The sequence below is a fragment of the Helicoverpa armigera genome, chromosome 31 (genome assembly GCF_030705265.1).
Source record: "Helicoverpa armigera isolate CAAS_96S chromosome 31, ASM3070526v1, whole genome shotgun sequence".
NCBI lineage: Eukaryota > Metazoa > Arthropoda > Insecta > Lepidoptera > Noctuidae > Helicoverpa > Helicoverpa armigera.
Genome location: NC_087150.1, coordinates 4,404,060 through 4,426,380, shown reverse-complemented (window position 1 = coordinate 4,426,380; position 22,321 = coordinate 4,404,060). Strand labels below are relative to the sequence as shown.

The following is a 22,321-nucleotide window of genomic DNA, read 5'->3' as shown; positions in this document are numbered from 1 at the left end:
GCGGGATTGTTCGCGCGAGTTACCGCGGCGCTGGTACACAAAGGGCCTAAGAAGGAACATTAGTCAGTCAGTAAGAGTCCGACACTCCCTTACCGCTGCACACACAGCGGGAGCGATCATTTGATGACTTTCCATCGAAAAATATATATACATATGTAGATTGTCATACATACCTATCACTACAGATATGCTTATTTTTCCAGTCATACAAACTATAACCGCCGAAAAAGCCATATCGAAACTAAGCAGAAAGCTAGTAATTCCGAAACTCAATGATACATGTAGGAAAATCAAATGTGCCGCCATTGAAGAGCCGGAATGTGTTAAACTTAAACGTCACGACCTACCCATGGATGTTCATATTATTGTGGTAAACAAATGCGAATTGGAATACATGAAATGTCATGAAGGTAAGTTTTTTGATGGCCTCCTAGCCGATTATCGGCTTCGGCGGCTGTTCTCATGTAAGGAGATTAGCCAACTGCACAGGACATATTATAGTGCACGAGCATTTGCACAGACACAGGTGCACCCACTATTCCTTCACTCTCTGAGCGCGATAGGACGACAATCCGACGCCACCGGAAAGAGATCAGGCGCAGGATCGACATTTACGTGCTCTCCGATGCACGGGTGTATCAATCACAAACTTCCAGGCTCCGGGCTGCTTCCTGCAAGTTTTTAAAACCTTAAACGACGACCCGGGAATCGAACCCGAGATCTCGTGCTCAGCAGCCGCGCTTGCGACAGCTGGACCAACGAGGCAGACTTTTTTAATCGACAGCAAAAAAAAGGTTTAAAGTTTGACCTGTATGTGCCTATGTATGATTGGTTGAGCCAACATGATGAATGCTATAATATTGTATAGGTAGACATTTTTTTAAACACAAACAGACATGTGTTGCTGGGGAGTTTGTTGCGCCACTTCTTCTTCCCAGCAATAGCATATAGGAAGTGGTGAAGGGTGGGCGTTTTCAGGGCTGTCTTTTGTTTTCTGACATTCGAAAAGTGCTGTCTTTTAAGCCAAGTTTGAGTAAAAGATTTTTGATTTTGTTCTTTTCAGGCGTGGAAGCCAAAATAGTTCCAATGAAGTTCTGTAGCCACGGGAAAAGAATTGGAATGGCTCATAAGAAGAAAAAAACTGATAATAAAAGTAAGTTTATGAAATGCTATCTGATCTTCAACATTTTCATTCGCGTCCCGTGGGAACTAGGAACTAAGCTGCCCGTACTGTGATAAAATATAGCCTATGTTACTCGGGAAGAGTGCAGCTTGTGTAACAAATGACGTTGAAATAAGGTCCGTTAAGCAGCACACTTTTTTTGACAAGCGTTTAACAGATGTTTAGGTTTTTGTAGGTAGTAAGGCTATCTACATATATGAGTTTAACTAAGCTAACAGCCGAGCTGGCTCCGAAACATACTTTTGTTTGTTTAGTGTTGCCTCTTAATTATTTTAGTAAAACCTACGTTTTTCTTTGTACTTCACTTCACACGTTTTTGTTTATACTGCATTATTTAACGTAGGTAGGTACTGTTATTAAGATAAATAATGTAACAATTCTGTTTATTTTTAACAGGTAAAGTTAATAAGCGGGTCAAGAGAAGAGTTTTCCGAAAAGAAGGTTAATAATGCAATTAATTGACATATTTACATTATAATATAATTAATATATAATGTACACTTATTTTCTAATTTATTCCCTTTAAATAAATAAAATAAAAACCATCATAATTATAAAGCATCGAAAAACTCCACACCGCTGCCCGCTGGGAGTGTACCCATGAGGCTGGCAACATTGCCACGTTGGATGGCAATGCTTAACTTTTGACCAAAATAAAAACCTGCCTTTGGGTCACTTGAAGTGTCAGCAAGTCGCTTTGACAGATCTTTAAAAAGCAGATGAGCACTTGGACCCCACGGCCCGAGGGTTTCAACCCCAAACGGGTCAAAAGTATAGTTACCCACCAGGGTACTATATTTGCGCCGTTTGAGGTTCTCTGCAGCCGCAGCAGCGGAAGCAACGATGAGGAGTTTTTTTGATGCCAAATATTTTTAATTAAATTTCATTTAATTACCTACCGTATATAGTTATCGGCACGAATCTTGAGCTCTAACCTTCACCTGCGCAGAAGTAATTTATTGGGTCCCTTTTGTGGTATGAAGTGAGGCGCGGGGGCGGGCTAAAGCGGTGATTGGCCCGCAGTGCATCGCGTCATAGCCGTCACTCGGAATTGTTTCTTTGCTAATAAATCACTTCTGCGCAGATGTAGGTCAGAGCTCAAGATTCGTGCCGATAACTATATAAATTATTAAATATACCTACTGATATGAAAGTATTTTTATAGCTTTAGCAACTGAAGCACGAGTCAAACTAGTAAATCGTCCAAAATACGTGGATGCCATGAATAAATATCACGGTAAGCAACTCTTAACTACTTTCTAAGTATATCTTGGACACAAATGGCTGATAAAAAGGTGTAGGAAAACATCTTGAGGAAACCTGGACTATATAGTCTGAAATCAGCAACCCGCATTGAGCAAGCGTGGCGATTAATGCTCAATCCTTCTCCGTGTGAGAGGAGGTCGCAGCCCAGCAGTGGGACGATAAAAAGGCTGTAACAGTAAGTATCTCACCATCAAGTTTATAGATTGCTAGCCGTTCTCCCTCGGTTTGATCTGGAACTACTGCCCGTAAAATATAGCCTATGTTACTCGCAGATAATGTAGCTTTCTAATGGTGAAAGAATTTTTTGAATCGGTTCAGTAATTTTTATTTATTCATTACAAACACACAAAGTTTTCATTTTTATCATATTAGTCTAGCTAGATTATTATTGAAAGGTTATTCTAACCTACATACAGACATGTGTTGCTGGGGAGTTTGTTGCGCCACTTCTTCCCAGCAAAAACACATAGGAAGTGGTGAAGGGTGGGCGTTTTGCGGACTGTCTTTTGTAAATTTCTGACGTTCAAAAAGTGCTGTTTTGCAGCCAAGTTTTAATAAATGAGTTTGAGTTTATAGTCAGCTTGTGATCAAAATGATTGGTCTTAATTTGATATCGTTTCCCAGAGCCAACAAGTAGTACTACAAGAAAGTTTGGGGTCCATAAGCACCCGTTCCCCGATCCCTGGTCTCCGAAACTTTATAGTAGAAATATACCTCCCGAGCTTTACTTGTATTTAGTTATGTAGAACACAAGATTATTCACATCTGAACGAATAAATGCGTTAATGGTTTTTAATTTTGATTATTTTAAATTTTCAAGTTATACAGAGGTCCTTTATTATACTAGAAAAAATATTTATGATACCCAGTCAAGGTGTGTTTTGAATACTAGCTGCCGACTGCAATTGCCAACCGCACTAACCTTGCAGGGACTGCAGGGACTCGGTCAATATCTAAGGGTAGCAAACGAGCTGCCGGGGCTGCGGGTTGTTTGAAAGAGTTACCGCGGCCCTGGCACATGAAAGGCCTGCGACGGAACACGACGGTTTTTAGTCAGTAACCTCCCCACTCAGAGACATTTAATGATTACTTAAGTCACTCCTTAGTGACGGAATGACATACAAATCCTTCACTAAGGAATGGCTTAAGTAACCATTAAATGACTCTGAGAGGGGAGGTAAGAGTCTGACACTCCCTTACTGCTGCTAACCCACAACGGGAAAAATCATCAAATGACCCCCATTTGATGATTTTTGACGTCGTTAAAAAAAAAAGAAACGGTGTTCAATGCGTTAACTAGTACCTACATTTCAACTGCCGTTTTTTGTTTTCGGAGAGTTGATCAACTACCTAGAAAAATCAACTTAGGTACGAGTCTTGTTATTTTCTGGTGGCACATACAAAGTAGTGCCGACTTCATGCAGTCGCGACTTGTGCGGTCGACAGCCAACTTTCAAAATGTACCTAAATGCAGAGGAATATTATTTCAGGGATATAATTATACTTTGCATTAATTAATTATGTCAGATTATGAGTGCAAAAACAGTGAAGTTGTACCATTTAACTATAACGATAGCCGAACCATAACCAGCCGTATACTTGCCGCCCATTGGTCAAATCAGCGATTTGGCGACTGAAAATGGTTCGGTTATCGTTATAGCTAAATGGTACAATCCATTGCAAGTTTATTAAAACTAATAAGCATAGTGAAATTGTAAAATTGCTAATGCTGTAATTAAGTTAGGCATTTTTTTTGAGTTTAATTTGATAATATAAAGTAGGATAGGATAGTTAAATGTTTCAAATAATATAAGAAATATTTTATTTTGCAGCTGTAAAAAATGGCAAGTATTATTTTTTATGTATAATTAATTCTACATATTAACAGCTCAATCAAATAAGTTTTAGAAGTACGGTGCATTCTGTCCAATTATTATTTTAAATTTAATTTGTACAAATATCATAACTTAAACAAAGAAAATTTCTCTTACAATTATCCTTTTATTAAGTTCTTATTGTACAATTTAGTAAGAAAAATAAACAGTAGCTTAGAAGTAAAAAAACTTCCACAATAAAAATCGCAAATAAGCCAAGTTGGCGCCCAACACGAAACTGTCTTGGCCTTGGCACCCAACACGAATCCATCTTACCACGAGTTCTTACTTGGCGCCCTGAAATGCAGTCTCTGTTAAGCTTGATAAATTGTTATATACACAAGGATGGATATTTACTGTTTTATGTTACAGGTACACATCGTGCAAACAGCACACACGCAGGTAAGCATGGTTTAAAATATAACTGAAGGAATAAACTTGAACGCTCTATACTCTATCCACGGAAGCAAGAGCTAAAAGATAAACAAAGAATGACACTTTTTCAAGATGGCGGTATAACCCGACCGATGACAAAATCACAGATACTGCGAACATTTTACACAAAAATGTGACGTTTTGTATAAATAGAGAATAGAGTATAGTCTCTGGAATTACTGCTACAATTTAAAGAATCCAAGTGTCCCTACCAGCTCTCGATAAATGAGCTTATTCAAATCGATCCAGTAGTTTTTAAGATTGCCGCAACCAACCACACAAATAATCAGCTTCATAATAGTCGTATAATAGTCTGAAACCACCAACCCTTATTAATAAACGCTCAATCCTTCTCCGTGTGAGAGGAGGCCGCAGCCCAGCAGTGGGACGATACAGTGGCTGTAACAGTAACAATTTACTTTTCAGGCAAGACCATCAAAATCAAGGCAAAAGAAGCAACCAAGAAGGTTCCTCTAAAATTGAAGAACGAAGGCTCTAAAATTATTGCAAAGGATAAAAAATACAATATTAAAGATAGATTGACAAGTACTAAATCTGATGGAAAACCACATGCAAGAGAAGCGGCTGAATTGGATGAAAGAAATAAAATTTTTAATGGTAAGAGCTAGGCTCTCTCATTTCATCATCTGCCTAGGCTTTTCCCAACTATGTTGGGGTCGGCTTCCAGTCTAACCGGATGCATCTGAGTACCAGTGAGCCACAAGGAGCGACTGCCTATCTGACCTCCTCAACCCATTTACAAACCCGGGCAACCCAATACCCCTTGGTAAGACTGGTTGTCAGGCTTATCTGAGTAACAGCCAATTCCGCATCAAAAGTAAAAGCCAAAGTAATGTCATAAAGTAAAAGTGACGGTCAAATTCGTTTTGCTGTAACTTTTACCTTGAAAAAACGAATTTGACCGTTACTTTTACTTTATGACATTACTTTGGCATTTACTTTTGATGAAGAAACTGATTGTTAGTAATGACTGCCACAGGTTCAATGACAGCCGGGACCTACAGTTTAACGTGCCATCCGAAACACATTCATTGGTGTCTAAGATATACTCAGAATGTACATACAAACTTTAGAATAGTTGCATTGGTACTTGCCTGAGCAGGAATCGAACCCACGCACTCATACTTGAGACCTCTATGTATCTACAATGTTGATTTGTATAAGTTGTAATTTAATTATAATTAAATTGTAATAGACAGCTGTGTTGCTGGGAAGTTTGTTCTTCACCACTTCTTCTTTCCAGCCAAAACACTAGGAAGTGGCGAAAGGGGGGCGTTTTGGGGGTGCTGACCTTTTGTAAATTTGACGTGAAAAAGTGCTAAAAACTAGCCTAGTTTCAATAAAAGTTTGTGTATGGTTTCAGGTATCGGCGGTCATGCCTTTGACCTGAATGAAGACCAAAAGGATTTAATAATACCAAAACTCACACGTAAAGTATTCAGAAACCTAAATGTATAGACGGTACCACACTACGGTACTACAGCCTACCTTTATCTGTCTCTCTTCAATAGATTTTCAACCTTATCACAATAGTGGAAGGTTAATGTTCGATTGGTAACATTTGACAGATTAGGGTAGGTTGACGAGTAGAAAATCTTTTTCTTCTTCCTGCCCTGGGACCCGATTCTCCTAAGTTAATAATGTCAAAATCGAATAGAAATCGAGTCGCAATATGATCACAATAGCAGTTTTATCCATATCGGGCATTCTGCTACTATTATAAGACCAATCGTATTCGATTGACATTTGATTGGTGTGCGATTGGTCTGCTATTTTGATGATTTTGGTATATGCTGTAGTTTGCTGTACAATCATTTTGCAATCGTAAATCATTTGCAGACAAAATGATTCATTATTGAATGACAGAAAAGGATAAAAACGTTTATTTCAAAGAAAAAATAGCGGAATGCCACATACGCTTCAATCGTAATCGAGTCGGGATTGGATCTCAGTCGAATCGAGTCGAATGGCGCTTAAGTAAAATTAGGAGAATCGGGCCCCTGTTCGCTAGTTTTTTGGGTTAACTACTTTTTTTTAATGGGAAATCATTAAATGGCCTCTCCCGCTGTAGGTGCAGCGTTATAAAAATCACCGCTTAGAATTTTGGTCCTTTTGAGCGCCCTCCAAAATAGGCCCCAATATTTTTTTATTTATTAAATTATTTCCATTAGGTACTTTTAATTATAAAGCTTTATCTAAGCGGCTGGTTGACGCTTCTCGTGAGCAAAAGGCTGGCTATTACCTCGGACAAAGGATCAGCATGGCGATCCAACGAGGTAATGCTGCCAGCCTCTTGGGTACGCTCCCAGTCGACAGCGATGGGGATGCATTTTTTGACGCTTTTTAGTTTTAGTTATTTTTCTTCTAAGATAGTTTTTAAATAGGGTTCCGTTCCCAAAGGGTAAAACGGGACCCTATTGTTTTAACCTCTGTCCGTCCGTCCGTCCGTCTGTCTGTCACCAGGCTGTATCCCATGAACCGTGATAGTTAGCGAGCTGAAATCTTCTCAGATGATGTATTTTTGTTGCCGCTATAACAACAAATACTGAAAACTAGAATTAAATAAATACTTTGGAGGGCTCTCATATGATACAATAAACGTGATTTTTTGTCGGTTTTATATATAATGGTACGGAACCCTTCGTGCGGGAGTCCGACTCGCACTTGGCCTGTTTTTTTTTCTTATAGGATAGTTTTTAATTTTAATTTTTAATTAATATTTATTACCTTTTTTGTGTTTTTAGCTGATTTTGAAAGATTGATTTGGCCTGATGACCCAGAGTCTATATCTAAACCATTACCGACCATACCACCAAAGAGGCCGGTTACGACGAGCTTTCCGATGTTGTCTATGGAATCCACAAACTACAGCAGAGGTTAGTCAAAAAAATACTTTATTATGAATCTTTAAAATACATTTATATATGTCACCGGAAAATAACAAGATCCGTAAGTTTATCAATTTACTAGGAAGTTTATAATCTTTCGTAAGATTCTAAACGGGAGATACATTGTTATATTTTATGTCCACATTTTCGTAAATTGATAAACTTACTGAACTCACTCGTAAAATAATAAGTAAGCAGTAACCAAACGCTACGCGCGATCTGATTGGTTGGCTCTCCTTCCTCGCAGCCGCTTACTTTAAATATAGCCGCAGTACTTTATACTATACATATTTACAAACTAAATTATATACAAATATTACGTACAATCAAGAATAAAAATAACAAAAAGGGAATAGAAAATAATGTTTTTATTTCAAACTAGCTTCTTCCCGCGGTTTCACCCGCGTCCCGGGATAACTGCTTCCCGTAGCCGGATGGTGACAAAAACTCTCCTATGTTCTTCTCCCGGGTCTAAGCTACCTCATCCTCCATCCTCATCATCCTCCGAGCCTTTTTCCCAAACTATGTTGGGGTCGGCTTCCAGTCTAACCGGATTCAGCTGAGTACCAGTGCTTTACAAGAAGCGACTGCCTATCTGACCTCCTCAACCCAGTTACCCGGGCAACCCGATACCCCTTGGTTAGACTGGTGTCAGACTTACTGGCTTCTGACTACCCGTAACGACTGCCAAGGATGTTCAATGACAGCCGGGACCTACAGTTTAACGTGCCATCCGAAACACAGTCATTGGTGTCTAAGATATACTTAGAAAGTACATACAAACTTAGAACAGTTGCATTGGTACTTGCCTGACCTGGGATCGAACCCGCGCCCTCATACTCGAGAGGTTGGTTCTTTGCCCACTAGGCCACCACGCTCTAAGCTACCTATCCTCTAATTTTTAGTTTAATCGGTCCAGTCATTCACGCGTGATGGCGTGAACAAAAGATATACGGATTTATGCCTACTAATATTATAAATGTGAAAGTAACTCTGTCTGTCTGTTACGCTTTCACGTCTAAACCACTGAACTGATTTTAATAAAATTAGGTACAGAATTGACCGTGAGAAAGAATTATGATAGTTTTTATCCCGGACTTTTGAAGAATTCTCTTCGAAACGCGATATAACCGAACTCTACGCGGGCGAAGCCTGTTTGATATTTAATGTATTATATTTTGTTTGCCTGTTTTATATTTTGTATATTTAATGTATCGTTCCTATATTTTCAGGATTAATAGCACAAGCAGGTATGTCTATTCTTATTAACACTCTTTTATTACGTAGACCTATATTTGTAATCATGTAATGGAATCTAAGGTACTTATTTAACTATCTTCCAAGGATGATAGATGACGTTTTGTGCACGGCTGTCATTTAACATCCTTAGCCTGTGTCCTTAGTAGTCGTTACGGGTAATCAGAAGCCGTTAAGTCTGACATATCTTACCAAGGAGTATTGGGTTGCCCGGGTAGCTAGATTGAGGAGGTCAGATAAGCAGTCGCTCCTTGTGGTACTCAGCTGCATCCGGTTAAGACTGGAAGCCGACCCCAATATACAGACAGAATTGTGTTGCTGGGGAGCTCGTTCCCCTACTTCTTCTTCCCAGCAAAAACACATAGGAAGTGGCGAAGGGTGGGTGTTTTGTTTTTCGTAAAAACCTGCTAATTTTCAGCCTCCTTTGAATAAATGACTTTTTATCTTTACATTCATTTATTTTTTGAATGACTTTTTGTTCACAGACAAGGATTACGACGAGCAGAACTCGTGTCCTGAATCCTGTCCTTCACGTGATGTGATGGTGTGTGGCCTGTGTCAACATAATGTCTACAAGACATTCCTCAGCGTCTGTCATATGAAGATGTTCGTATGTGCACATCCTGAGGAAGGTAATTTCATGTCCTAAATGTACACACTATACAAAGTACAGTAGACTGCAAATCAGTGGTAACTGTCATGCACCTTAACTCAATAGTAATAAGTACGATTTGTCCTATAAAACTGTTACCACTGACTTGGAGTTGACTGTACCTACTAAATGTATGCACTATACAAAGTGCATCGTGCCTAATCACATTAAATTAAATACGTTAATATACTGGTTAATATATTTATGTTGATTAGCACAAAGCAAAAAAATAAAATAGGTACGTACGCAAAAAAAAATGAATAACATAAATATAATAAAAATGTGCTAGAATTAGAACACCACATAATAGTCAGTCATTTCAAACAACGGAAATTCTCCCACCGGATTAGCAAGTTGAAGTGGCAATGGGCTGGCCATATTGCTCGCAGAGCGGATGGCCGATGGGGTCGAAAAGTGCTGGAGTGGAGACCACGGACTAGCAAGCGCAGCGTAGGACGTCCACCAACAAGGTGGACAGACGACCTTATAAAGGTCTCCTCCAACAGGTATCTGTGGAGATCTAAGGGGGAGGCCTATGTTCAGCAGTAGACGTCCTGTGGCTGAGATGATGATGTAAAATAATCAAATTTTCCCCCATACCCATATAATTTCTCCGTTTTCAGAACTGAAACTGGTATCCCGGTACCCTTGCGTGCTGTCAGCTCCATACCTATCAGACCTAGGCATGGAAGCCAAGGGTCGGAAGGTGGAGGAAAATGATGATGACAAGGTTCTCCGGTTCATCATCTGCAGAGACAGAAACAAGCTTGGGGAAATCGTTGCTGACGGTAAATATAAGATTTTGTATACAGGAATGAATTTTAAGCAGTGCACAAAAAAAACTGGGGGTCCAGAACGTCGATCGTTAACAGAACATATCTGCATCATCAGTAAATTTTTTTTTTCATTCTTTTGTCCGCCCAAAAATCAGCAAAATATGGCTACCAACTATTCTTTACGCGCTTGGAGTAGCGCTCGCGTTAGTAAACCGGTTTCGCGTTGCCGCCCGTGCCTACTGTGACGACTGTGACCGTACAATCGGTTACAAAATAAACATCTTTCGCTATCAATAACTTTTCTTTTTTGTACTAAAACAGGACAAAATAAAAATATACGTTCATATCGTTGTAAAATTCATTCCTGTATTGAAACAGTGTACCTAGTAGTTTGAGTGTATCACGAACAGGCAGGCAGACGCGGTGGAGTACTTTGTTTTATAGTAGGTATATAAGAACATCATCCTTCGAGCCTTTTTTCCAACTATGTTGGGGTCGGCTTCCAGAGTAACCAGATGTAGCTGAGTACCAGTGCTTCACAAGGAGCGACTGCCCTATCTGATCCCCTCAACCCAGGTACCCGGGCAATACAATACCCCTTGGTTAGACTGGTGTCAGACTTACTGGCTTCTGACTACCCGTAACGACAGCCAAAGATGTTCAATGACAGCCTCTGTTACTGTTACAGCCCTTTTATCGTCCCTCTGCTGGGCACAGGCCTCCTCTCACACAGAGAAGGATTGAGCGTTAATCACCACGCTTGCTCAATGCGGGTTGGTGACAGCCTCTACCAATAAATAAAAAGAGAAATTAAAGCTATGTATGTATCAAAAAATTAATCCGCATCGCTGTCAGTGAGTCAAAAGTAGCCTTTCAGCTACATCGATAAATGGGCTATTTAACAATTAATCAATTTTTCAAATCGGTCCAGAAATTCCTAAGATACGCGCGTTAAAGCAAACAAACTCTTCAGCTTCATAATATTACTAATTTCGTTTTAATTTAATGAAATTGTAACGACAAATTGCACCAATTGATTTTGTTATTTTTGAGAGCTAGGTATCTTCTTGAATTATTTTTTACTAGCTTTTGCCCGCAACTTCGTTCGCGTGGAATAGTGACTACCAGCAGATTTTTGATTTGACCAATAGATGGCGCTATATGTCCGGAATAATTATTTTTTTTTTTTTTTTGTAATAAAAACTATCCTATGTCCTTTCTCAAGTTTCAAACTATGTCTGTACCAAATTTCACACAAATCGGTTCAGTAGTTTAGGCGTGAAGAAAAGACAGACAGACAGACAGACAGAGTTACTTTCGCATTTATAATATTAGTTTGGATGTTTTACACAACGACATAAGTTTAGTCCCAATGGCGGGTCGCGACTAAATTCCGAGCTGTTATTGCCCATTTTTCCCAAACACCAGCTGATTTCTTTATTGCGACTAGCGCAATGTTTCGTGAAGACAAAAAGTTCGATGAGAATTGTCGTGAACTGTCTTTGCCGCTCTGATCGCTTCATGTGCTCAATCGTTTGGTGCCGTACATTTTGACTGTCGTGAAGTTTGTCAAGTCGAAGCCTTTTTTTTGTGTCTGAAGTTAGTCTGGTTGCGCAGTAAGATTGCAAAAATTCTCGTTTTTTGACGAGACAACGTCTTATAAGTTGGTTTGCCGGGTGACACTTCAAGAAACTGCGTTACGCTCCGCTCACGCTATGCGCTCACAATGAGAGCGAGTGAGAGGCACGCGTCCCTTCCACTCGGGCATGGTTAGCCCGCCTAAGAGCGAGAGAGACAGACATAAAAAGTGAAAGGCACGCGTCCCTTCCACTCGAGCACAGTTAGCCCGCCTAAGAGCGAGAGAGACTCAAAGTCGTTGTCACGTAAAACTTTCGCCCGTATACCGACTTTACAGGCAACCAATTTTTTTTTTTTAAGTACGTCCATGTAGTTTCTTGCCGGTTCTTCTTCATGAGACCCGGTCTTTGGAACCGTGCAATCAGCTTGAAGTTCTGTTTAGTCTATATCTTATCGATAGCTCATTTGAATAAAAATTAACTATACTTGAATTTATTTGGAATTTATTTATTTATTTATATACCTTTGACTATTTTCAAAAAGTTCAGGTATATTTTTCTATCTTTTTAGACCCGAGCTGTATCATCGAAGAGAACGACATGCAAGCACTGGGATTATTTACCTCTAGTTCAGATTCACTGGGATTCAGTTCAGATTCTAAAGAGAATTCAAAGTCTAAGAAATATGATTCTTATTTGGGCACTTCTTCTATAAATACGTACAGTTCTTGGGAGCTGGAACGTCCTTCTAAACATAAGTCTTCATCTTCGTCTGAAAAGTCGTCTGGGTTAGACTGTTCGTCCACAGAAACGTCTTCTTGGGAATGTTAATAAAAGAGTCAAAGTCAGAGTTTTTTTATATGTAGGTATTTCTCATTCAGAGTCAAAGTCAAATCATTTATTTCATTTAGGCTTTTACAAGCACTTATGAATGTCAAAAATTATAAATAGGTTTGATTCTAGTTGCCCATTCCAAAAGTAACTTCCTATGGAGAAGAACGGGCAAGAAACTCCATGGTTACTCTTTTAAAAATAATAAGAATTAAAGTTTGTGTACATTTTTCTCATCATCTTCTTCTTCCGAGCCTTTTCCTAACTATGTTGGGGTCGGCTTTCAGTCTAAAGAGATGCAGCTGAGTACAAGTGTTTTACATGAAGCGACTGCCTATCTGACCTCCTCAACCCAGTTACCCGGGCAACCCAATCCCCTTTGGTAAAACTGGTGTCAGACTTACTGGCTTCTGACTACTCGTAACGACTGCCAAAGATGTTCAATGACAAACCCTGTCCTATTTTTCTAGCCGCACCTCGGTGTATCTTCGAAACGGCATCAGAAGAGGTCCTTCGCGGTATAGGCATCAGACTACCCACATCTTCAGAATCCAAAGAATCATCTGACAGTGACACTTTAGGCTCTACTTCTGACTCTTCTGATAGTCAGAAGACTGCTAGTGACACGATGTCTTCCGAATCATCGTTTACGTCTACTGGTCTATCTTCTGGTGGCGTTGTTTCTGATTCTGACACTTCTTCTTGTTAGGAGAAGACTTTGTAAAGTTGACTTTTGTTGGTAATAATAAATGTAGTCAGATGAATATTGGAATTGAGTTTTTTTTTCTATATATTTTTATGTTTGGTCTCCCATATTTCTTCCGTCGTTTGGTTTGAAGATTCCTTTTCATATTTGAAAGAGTATAATTCCTAAAAGATCCTAGTGTCATCAGGTCCAGAATTTAATGAACGGGAACTTTGAGTAATCGAGGGCAACTCTCGAAAGTTGTAGGCATGCGTGGGGTAGAAACTTCACCCCTATGCCTAAGTTTACTAGATACTGATTATAACATTATAAAACAGTGAAAAAGAAACACTGAAAACCTTCAAACAAAAAAAAAATACTTAGGGAAAAGTCTAGTAAACATACTTAAAGTGTCTAGCTAGAAGTCGGTAGTGAAATAAAAATAATGGCATTCTAGGCACAGACTTTAGACATTTATTTTTTTACAAATTATTTATTTGCCTTAGTTTTTTTTAAAGTTGACTTTAATTTTACTTAAATATGTCTCTAGTGGCTGCAAAACAGCACATTTTGAACGTCAGAAATTTACAAAAGACAGCCCCCAAAACGCCCACCCTTCACCACTTCCTATGTGTTTTTGCTGGGAAGAAGTGGCGCAACAAACTCCCCAGCAACACAATGTCATAGTATTTATTCACAAAATTATAATCAAACTTTAATTAAGTACCTAACTACACAATAATATAATATGTCCAAATAAATTAATAGTTGTAAAAACACGCTAGAAATAAGTAAAATCACTCGATAAAAGTCTATTACGTGAATCTATTAATTTTACCTTTCAACGAATATTAATCAATTAGTCACAAATAGTCACAATCATTCATTAGGATTTTAATGAACTACTTCGCTTTATTAGCAGTTTTATTAATAGTAGAAATCGATTTATTACGCTTCATACAACAATTACAAAGACTAAAAATATTTATATTTGCAATGTGCCAACACGCAAAAATGTTCATTGACTAAAGTTTGTGTCTAAAACTCGTAAAATAATTATATCTTAATTTTGGAGTTGTCCCCCTAAAAAAACTTTTACAGATTAAAAAAACGGGTGACGAAAAAATAGCTGTAGGTCTTGGACTAGTAAAATAAAGCCGTAGGTCAAGAAATAAAATCCTATCTCACTTATTTACCCTCTTTTGGAGGGAAATCTCCTAAGTTGGCAAAAGTGCAGCACGGGACGAGTGAAAAACCAAGTATTACCAACCATTCTTACCAAGCCAAGGGGTATTGGGTTGCCCTTGTAACTGGGTTGAGGAGGCCAGATAGGCAGTCGCTCCTTGTGACACACTGGTACTCAGCTGCATCCTGTTAGACTGGAAGTCGACCCCAACAAAGACAGATGACGGAGTAAAAAAAGTATGACAGACATGACATTTGATTTTTATGGCGGGAAAAATGCCTGTTTGACAAGGAACTTGTGTACTGACTGGAGACCAATCTTCCAGTAATTGTTCTGTTTACCTGTAACGACTGTCAAAGATGTTCAAATGACAGCCGAGACCCACCAAGTTAACGTGTCTTCCGAAACACGGAGGAACTTGTCATGACGTGGATAGTCCGCGCCAAGCATTGCTTAACCTTATGATCGATAAACCCATGCGGCTGTTATCCTATCACAAAAATATCAGATACTATCCGTTTTCCCACGTTTTCACCCCTGTCCTGTGGGAAGTAGTGCCCGCACCGGAATAAAATATAGCCTATGTTACTCGCCAAGAATGTAGCTTTGTAACAGTGAATGAATTTTTCAAATCAGTTCAGTAGTTCAGAGCCTTTTTCACAAACAAAAAAATAACTGTTAGGTACCGTAACTGTTACAGCCTTTTTATCATCCCACTGCTGGGCACAGACCTCCTCTCACACGGAGAAGGATTGAGCATAGATTTTTTTCCCTTTTTATTACGTTAGTCATCCTCCGAACCTTTTTCGCAACTATGTTGGGGTCGGCTTCTATTCTAACCGGATGCAGCTGTGTACCAGTGCTTTACAAGAAGCGACTGCCCTATCTGACCCCCTCAACCCAGTTACCTGGGCAACCCAATACTCCTTGGTTAGACTGGTGTCAGACTTACTAGCTTCTGATTACCCGTAAACGACTGCCAAGGATGTTCAATGACAGCCTTAATCAACATTTTATTACTTTTGTATAGAAAAGTATCCGTTTGATTTCAGTGCCCCAATGCGATGAATATGAGACCGATTCGGAAAATCCAGAATTTCTGAAAAGCGTTGTCTACGCCGCAATTCCTGAATGGTTTGCAAAGGAAGAGTATGACACTTCTTGAAAACCCGTCGCTAAGCAACCGAGAAGCTGTTTATATTCAAAGGTTTTGAGTAAAATATCTTCTGATTGAAATACAATCTTTTATTTTATACTCATACTAGAAAATACTTCCCGCAAATGGATACAAAAACATATAAGTAACAGCCGCACGGGTCGATCAATTACATATTTTATTAATGTTTTTTTTAAGTACTTTTAACACAACTTGAGGAAACCTGGACTTTATAGTCTGAAATCACCAACCCGCATTGAGCAAGCGTGGTGATTAATGCTCAATCCTTCTCCGTGTGAGAGGAGGCCGCAGCCCAGCAGTGGGACGATAAAAGGCTGTAACAAAACAGAGTCCTTAAGCTAGCTTAAGTACCGTTTGAAATTTTGTACGCCCTCATAAGGCAAAATATGAATTGATACTATCTACTTATATTCTAGGACCTACGCTTTGTGCTATGTTTTTACAAAATGAAGTATCTTTATCATTATCGATCATGGGATTAAGCAATGCTTATTGCTGTCAAACCGTGGATGGGTGAAAAGTTCCTTCGTGTTTTGAATGGAACGTTGAATTAGTGGGTCCCGAATGTCATTTGAACGTCTTTGGCAGTCGTTACGGTTAGTCAGAAGCCAGAAAATCTGACCACCAGTCTTACCAAGGGGTAACACAGTTGGGAAAAGGCTAGGCAGATGATGAGATTGCACTACCAAATTTTATCAAAGCACGTGCAGTATCAGTTTTTGCATGAAAAAATACATAGGTACGTCAGTGACACACTTGCAAACGCGACTTTTAAAAACGGAAAAGTGGAATATTAATGAAAATACATTGGTCAAGACCCAAAATTGACACCGCAAATCTTTAGACGGTCCTTTTCTGATAGTCTTTTTAATTTTTTTCGCTAAAATGCAAGTAAACTCTCTATTCTCTCACTCTCATAGTTTAATGGGATATAGTACATTCGATTAGCCGGCTAGCAGCTTGAGGCAGATTTGTTACATTTTCTTATAATCAAGAAAGCGATCTTAAACTCAAAATAAGTAGTGTATTAGGCTGATAAATCAGCACTCCTCGAACGTCAAAAACAAAAGACTGCCCTCGAAACGCCCACCCTTCACCACTTCCTATATGTTTTTGTTGGTAAAAAGAAGGGCTACCTAGCCACACAAATTTCAGCTTAACCCAGACTCAAGATCGTTTCAACAGCAGTATCTAGTTTAGTCAGAACCCAATAAGTCTGATAACCAGTCTTACCTAGGAGTAGTTTTTTGCCTGGATAACTGGGTTTAGGAGATCAGACAGGCAGTCGCTCCTTGTGGCACACTGGTACTCAGCTGCATGCGGTTAGACTGAAAGCCGACTCAACATAGTTGGGAAAAGGCTCGGGAGATGATGTATCAAGATCTTAATTATTATATTTTATTGTAATAAATTGCAATGCCTTAACAGGCAACTAAGTTCTAAGAACGTACCTAACTATAAGATCCTTTTTATACCTACTTAGATCGCATTAAAGATTTTGAATTTGAAAGGAGGTATACGATAATCCGTTAGTCTCTAAACCCTAGATCCTGGAAGTTGGTGATTTATACACCCGTGCATCGGAGACCACGTAAATGTCGGTCCCGCGCCTGATCTCTCTCCGGTGGTGTCGGATTGTCGTCCCATCGCGCTATGAGAGTGAAGGAATAGTGAGTGCACCTGTGTCCGAGCAAATGCTCGTGCACTGTAATATGTCCTGCGCAGTTGGCTAAGAAATCTTGTTGTTTGCGGTCCCAAACCTAATAGGTTATGGGCCCAGACGCTGCAGGCAATCAACAAAGAGCACGAAAGAGAATACAGTAAAGAAAACTAAATTTATCAGGAACACGTGAAACGTCATAGTAACTATAAAAAATGGAGTTGGGAAAGACGATGAGCCTCGATAAATTTGACGGAACCAATTTCAAGCAGTGGAAATTCCAGATAAAATGTGCGCTGCGTGCCAAAGGTTTGGACATAACTCAACCCAAACCTGAAACGAACGCTCATCAGTGGAATAAAGATGACGGCATGGCAATGTTCATAATGACATCTGCAATGGACTTAAAACAAGTAGCACTCATTGAGAATTGTGAAACCGCTCTCCAGGTGATGACTAAACTTGAATCTATCTATGAGCAAAAATCGGAGTTAAATAAAATGATTCTACATGAACGTTTTTATCAATATAAAATGTCACCGGGAGATAGTATGGCTCAGCATATAGCTAAAATCGAGAGCATGGCTAAACAACTGAAAGAAAATGGAGAAGATATTAGTGATACTGCTATCATAACCAAGATTTTGAGTACACTGCCTCCCAAGTATAGATCTCTCCGGCAGGCTTGGATGTCACTTGATTCAAGCAAACAAACTGTGATAAATTTAACAGCTCGCTTGTTAGACGAAGAGGCTAGTTTCGGAGTAGAAGAAGAGAATGAGACGGCTCTAGTTGTAGCAAAACAAAACGACAAGAAGAGAAATTTTACATCTACAGAAACAAAAAGAGAACAAAGACCATCATCATCATCAATGAATCATCGTTTTGTCTGTTATAAATGTGGAAAACGGGGTCATTTTGCTAAAGATTGTCGGGCATCTAAACAAAATGAAGAAGAAAAAAATATGTTAGCTTTCAATGTAGATGACAGTGAATGGCTCGATGATGATGAAGGAATCGGTTGGATATTAGACAGCGGTGCCTCAGCTCACATGTCTTATAAACGTGAAAATTTTGTTGAATTATGTCAATATAAAGGCCCCACACTGAAACTAGGAAATCAAGAAGATATAGAAGTTGCTGGACAAGGAAATATTTTGATTAATAAGTGTGTCAAGGGCCAGTGGGAGACAAGTATTCTTAAAAATGTGCTTTATGTGCCTAAACTAAGAAGAAACCTATTTTCAGAAGGAGCAGTTTCTCGGCAGGGTTATATTATTGTTAAGAAACGTGCTGAAGCTTTGATTTACAAGGACAATGATGTAGTAATGTGTGCAGTTTTACAAAGTAACAATTTATATAAGTTAAAAGTCAAGACAATTCAAAATCCTGTTTGTAATGTTGTACAAAAATTGGACCTTAGAACATGGCATGAACGCTTGGGACACTTGAATGTCAAAGAAATTCAAAAAATGTGCAATAACAATGTTATCACTGGTGTGGACTTAACAGACTGTCAGAAGTTTGTGTGCGAGGGCTGTGCTTATGGTAAGCAAGCACGTCAACCATTTAAGAAATCATCACGACAGTCACTACAGCCTGGTGATGTTGTTTATAGCGATGTTTGTGGACCTATCAATGTACCATCAGTCCAAGGTATGAGATATTTTGTTATTTTCAAAGATGCTGCATCAAGTTTCAGATATGTTTATTTTTTGAAGAACAAATGTGATGTTTTAGACTATTTTAAAAAGTATAATGCTAGAATTAAAAATCTTTTCTCACATGGTGTGCGCATCTTACACACTGATAATGGTGGAGAATACACAAGTAATGTTTTCAAGGAATACCTAGAAAGTGAGGGTATATCTCATGAACTCACAGCTCCGTACACTCCTGAACAAAATGGCCGTGCAGAGAGGGAAATCAGGACAATAATGGAAAGTGCTCGATCCATGCTTTATGCCCGTAATGTACCTCTCAACTTGTGGGCAGAAGCAGTCAACTGTGCTGTTTATTTATTAAACCGCACATCTTCTAGCCAGACACCTAATGTTACACCCATGGAAATATGGTGTGGTATGAAACCTAGCCTGGACCATGTTCGAGTTTTTGGATGTGAAGGTTATGTTCATGTTCCAGATCAATTAAGGAGTAAGCTGGATTCTAAAAGCCGAAAAATGATGCTGGTAGGTTATGATAACCTTAACTACAAAATGTATGATCCAAACACAAGAAGAATTACTGTGTCCAGGAATGTTATTTTCAATGAATTAAAAAGTTTTGAAGTAAGGAGAAATGAAACTCAAATTTTGATTTATGATCATGATAATGAAGAGGAGACAGACAACATGGAGCAAAATGTGAGCAATGAGCATATTTCTTCAGATTACAGTGATGACAGTACACATACTGCTGTCGATGATCAAGATGAGACGTATGAACCATCAACAGAAGATTATTCTTCTGATTCATTTCATTCAAATGTCACTATTCGAACACGCAGTCATAGAACATTTGAGGCAAATGTAATGGAATTGAATGTGCCGGTAACTTATAAAGAAGCAATAAATAGTCAGGAAAGTAAATTATGGCTAGTGGCTATAAATGAGGAATTGGATGCTCATAAATCTAACAATACATGGAGTTATGTTGAAAAACTAAATCAGAGGACTATTACCTCGAAGTGGGTATTTACTATTAAAAGAAAACAAAATGGTGAGGTGGATAGATATAAAGCCAGACTGTGTGCCCGTGGTTTTACTCAAGTAGAAGGAGTAGACTACACTGAAATATTTTCTCCTACCACAAGATATGAATCAATAAGAACATTGTTGGCAGTCTCGGCAGAATATAGTTGGGAAATAACACAGCTAGACGTCAAAACAGCCTTCTTATATGGAGAGCTGGAGGAGGATATATACATGGAAGTCCCAGATGGAGTCAAAGCACCTCCAAATAAAGTATGTAAACTGAACAAGTCGCTGTATGGTTTAAAACAAGCTGCTCGTTGCTGGAACAAGAAATTTACTGCTTTTCTGGTAAAGTTTGGTTTTATTCAGTCACAAGCTGACAACTGTGTGTTTGTGGGTAATTTTCATAGCTATAAAGTTTTGTTAGTCTTATATGTAGACGATGCTTTAGTTATGTCTAAGTCTAAACAAGTTTTAGATTTTATTGTCACTTATTTAAGACAAGGTTTTGATATAAAAGAGTTTGAATTAAATCGGTTCGTTGGTTTAGAAATTATTAAAACTAACAATTCCATATGTATCAGTCAAAAACAATACATTGAGGAAATTATAAATAGATTTAATATGAGTACAGCTCACCCATGTAATACACCTGTTGATGTAAATGTCCAAATAAGTAAAAATGTGGATAACATGCAAACTGATTTTCCTTATAGAGAAGCCATAGGGTCATTATTGTTTTTAGCTATGGCAACTAGGCCAGATATTGCATTTGGTGTCAATCTATTAAGTAGATATGTTAATAACCCTAGTCAGCTTCATGTAACTCAGCTTAAGAGAATAATTCAATATCTTATTAAAACAAAAAATATGTACATTAAATACCAAGGTCATGAAAAGTTACTTGGATATTCGGACTCAGACTTTGCTGGGGATTTAGACACACGAAAATCAACAACTGGTTATATTTTTATGTTGAATGGTGGCCCTATTTCTTGGGCAAGTCAAAAACAGTCTTGTATTGCCCTATCAACGACTGAGGCTGAATTCATGGCAGGGTGTGAAGCTGCCAAGAATTTACTGTGGTTAAAACAATTTTTCAAGGAAATTGATATCAATCAGAGCTGCACTTCTCTGCTTATTGATAATCAGAGTTCTATTAAGCTAATTAATAATCCTGTGTATCATAAAAAAACTAAACATATTGATGTGAAATTTAATTTTATTAGAGAGAAAGTACAGCAAAAGTTAATTGACATTCAATATGTGCAAAGTTCTGACCAATTAGCTGATATTTTAACAAAGGCTCTGCCTACTGTTAAATTTGAGCATTTAAGGGATGAGATACTGTTTAATGATATCTAGTTTGTTTAAGTTTTTAATAATAAGTGTTATAAGGTTTTTTTTCAATGATAATTAGTTATTTTAAGTCTTTATTATCGTACAGGCAAAATGTTGTTAGGTATATAAAATTTAGTGGGAGTATTAAAGTTAAATTTTATGTTTGTGGCTGTTCAACAAGTTTGCCTGTGCCTACTAGTATTATAGAAAAAGAAATGTTTTTTTTGGTTCACACAAAATGACATGACGGTTGAATTTTGTTCTTTTCTTTTACATGTGCAAGTTATTTTCTATAAATAAATAATTATATCGTAAGAAATCTTGTTGTTTGCGGTCCCAAACCTAATACTCCTTACATGAGAACAGCCGCCGTAGCCGATAATCGGTTAGGAGGACATCAATCCATAAGGCGCGCGTCGTCTATAGATATTAGAACAGTTTGTTTTTTTTTCACAGATCCGAATTGCAGTTTTCCCGAAGAAACCCAACTCAAAGTCGATTTCCAGTACGATTTCAAAGGAATTTACATGCCTATGGACTCTCAAATGGTTAGCAATGAAGAATCAAAGAACTATTAATCTTTTTATGTCATAAAATGTATATTTTTAATTATCTGACAACCACACACTGCACTCCAGTTTTCTAATAATTTCCCGGATTCAAAAATACTTTTGAGGTTCATTAAAATTGACAGTAAATTATTGCGTTTTATTTTCCTTCATCCATACTCCGAGTCCTTTTCCCAACTGTGTTGGGGTCGGCTTCCAGTCTAACCGGATGCAGCTGAGTACCAGTGTGCCACAAGGAGCGACTGCCGTG

General features: G+C 38.5%; 1 protein-coding gene and 1 long non-coding RNA gene across 2 annotated transcripts; both read left to right on the top strand.

Annotated features, from left to right (window-relative positions):
• The first annotated feature begins 206 nt into the window (after positions 1–206).
• On the top strand, positions 207–22,091 carry LOC110383007 (uncharacterized). The gene is made up of 9 exons (XM_064043186.1): positions 207–410; positions 1,064–1,153; positions 1,580–1,624; positions 2,349–2,420; positions 4,696–4,725; positions 8,900–8,917; positions 9,410–9,556; positions 10,200–10,364; positions 21,959–22,091. Exons 1-9 carry the CDS (start codon positions 350–352, stop codon positions 22,078–22,080), a joined length of 750 nt encoding a protein of 249 aa, XP_063899256.1. The 5' UTR covers positions 207–349; the 3' UTR covers positions 22,081–22,091.
• LOC135119244 (uncharacterized) lies at positions 5,188–7,658 on the top strand. The gene is made up of 3 exons (XR_010278073.1): positions 5,188–5,376; positions 6,143–6,208; positions 7,524–7,658. It is a non-coding gene; the product is annotated as an uncharacterized LOC135119244 (long non-coding RNA).
• Positions 22,092–22,321: the final 230 nt, after the last annotated feature.

Bases quoted from the DNA above. Each gene is read 5' to 3' on its own strand.
- LOC110383007 (XM_064043186.1), top strand. From the start codon at position 350: ATGGATGTTCATATTATTGTGGTAAACAAATGCGAATTGGAATACATG. The intron at 411-1,063 runs GTAAGTTTTTTG...TGTTCTTTTCAG, and splicing joins ATACATGAAATGTCATGAAG to GCGTGGAAGCCAAAATAGTT. The intron at 1,154-1,579 runs GTAAGTTTATGA...TATTTTTAACAG, and splicing joins GAAAAAAACTGATAATAAAA to GTAAAGTTAATAAGCGGGTC.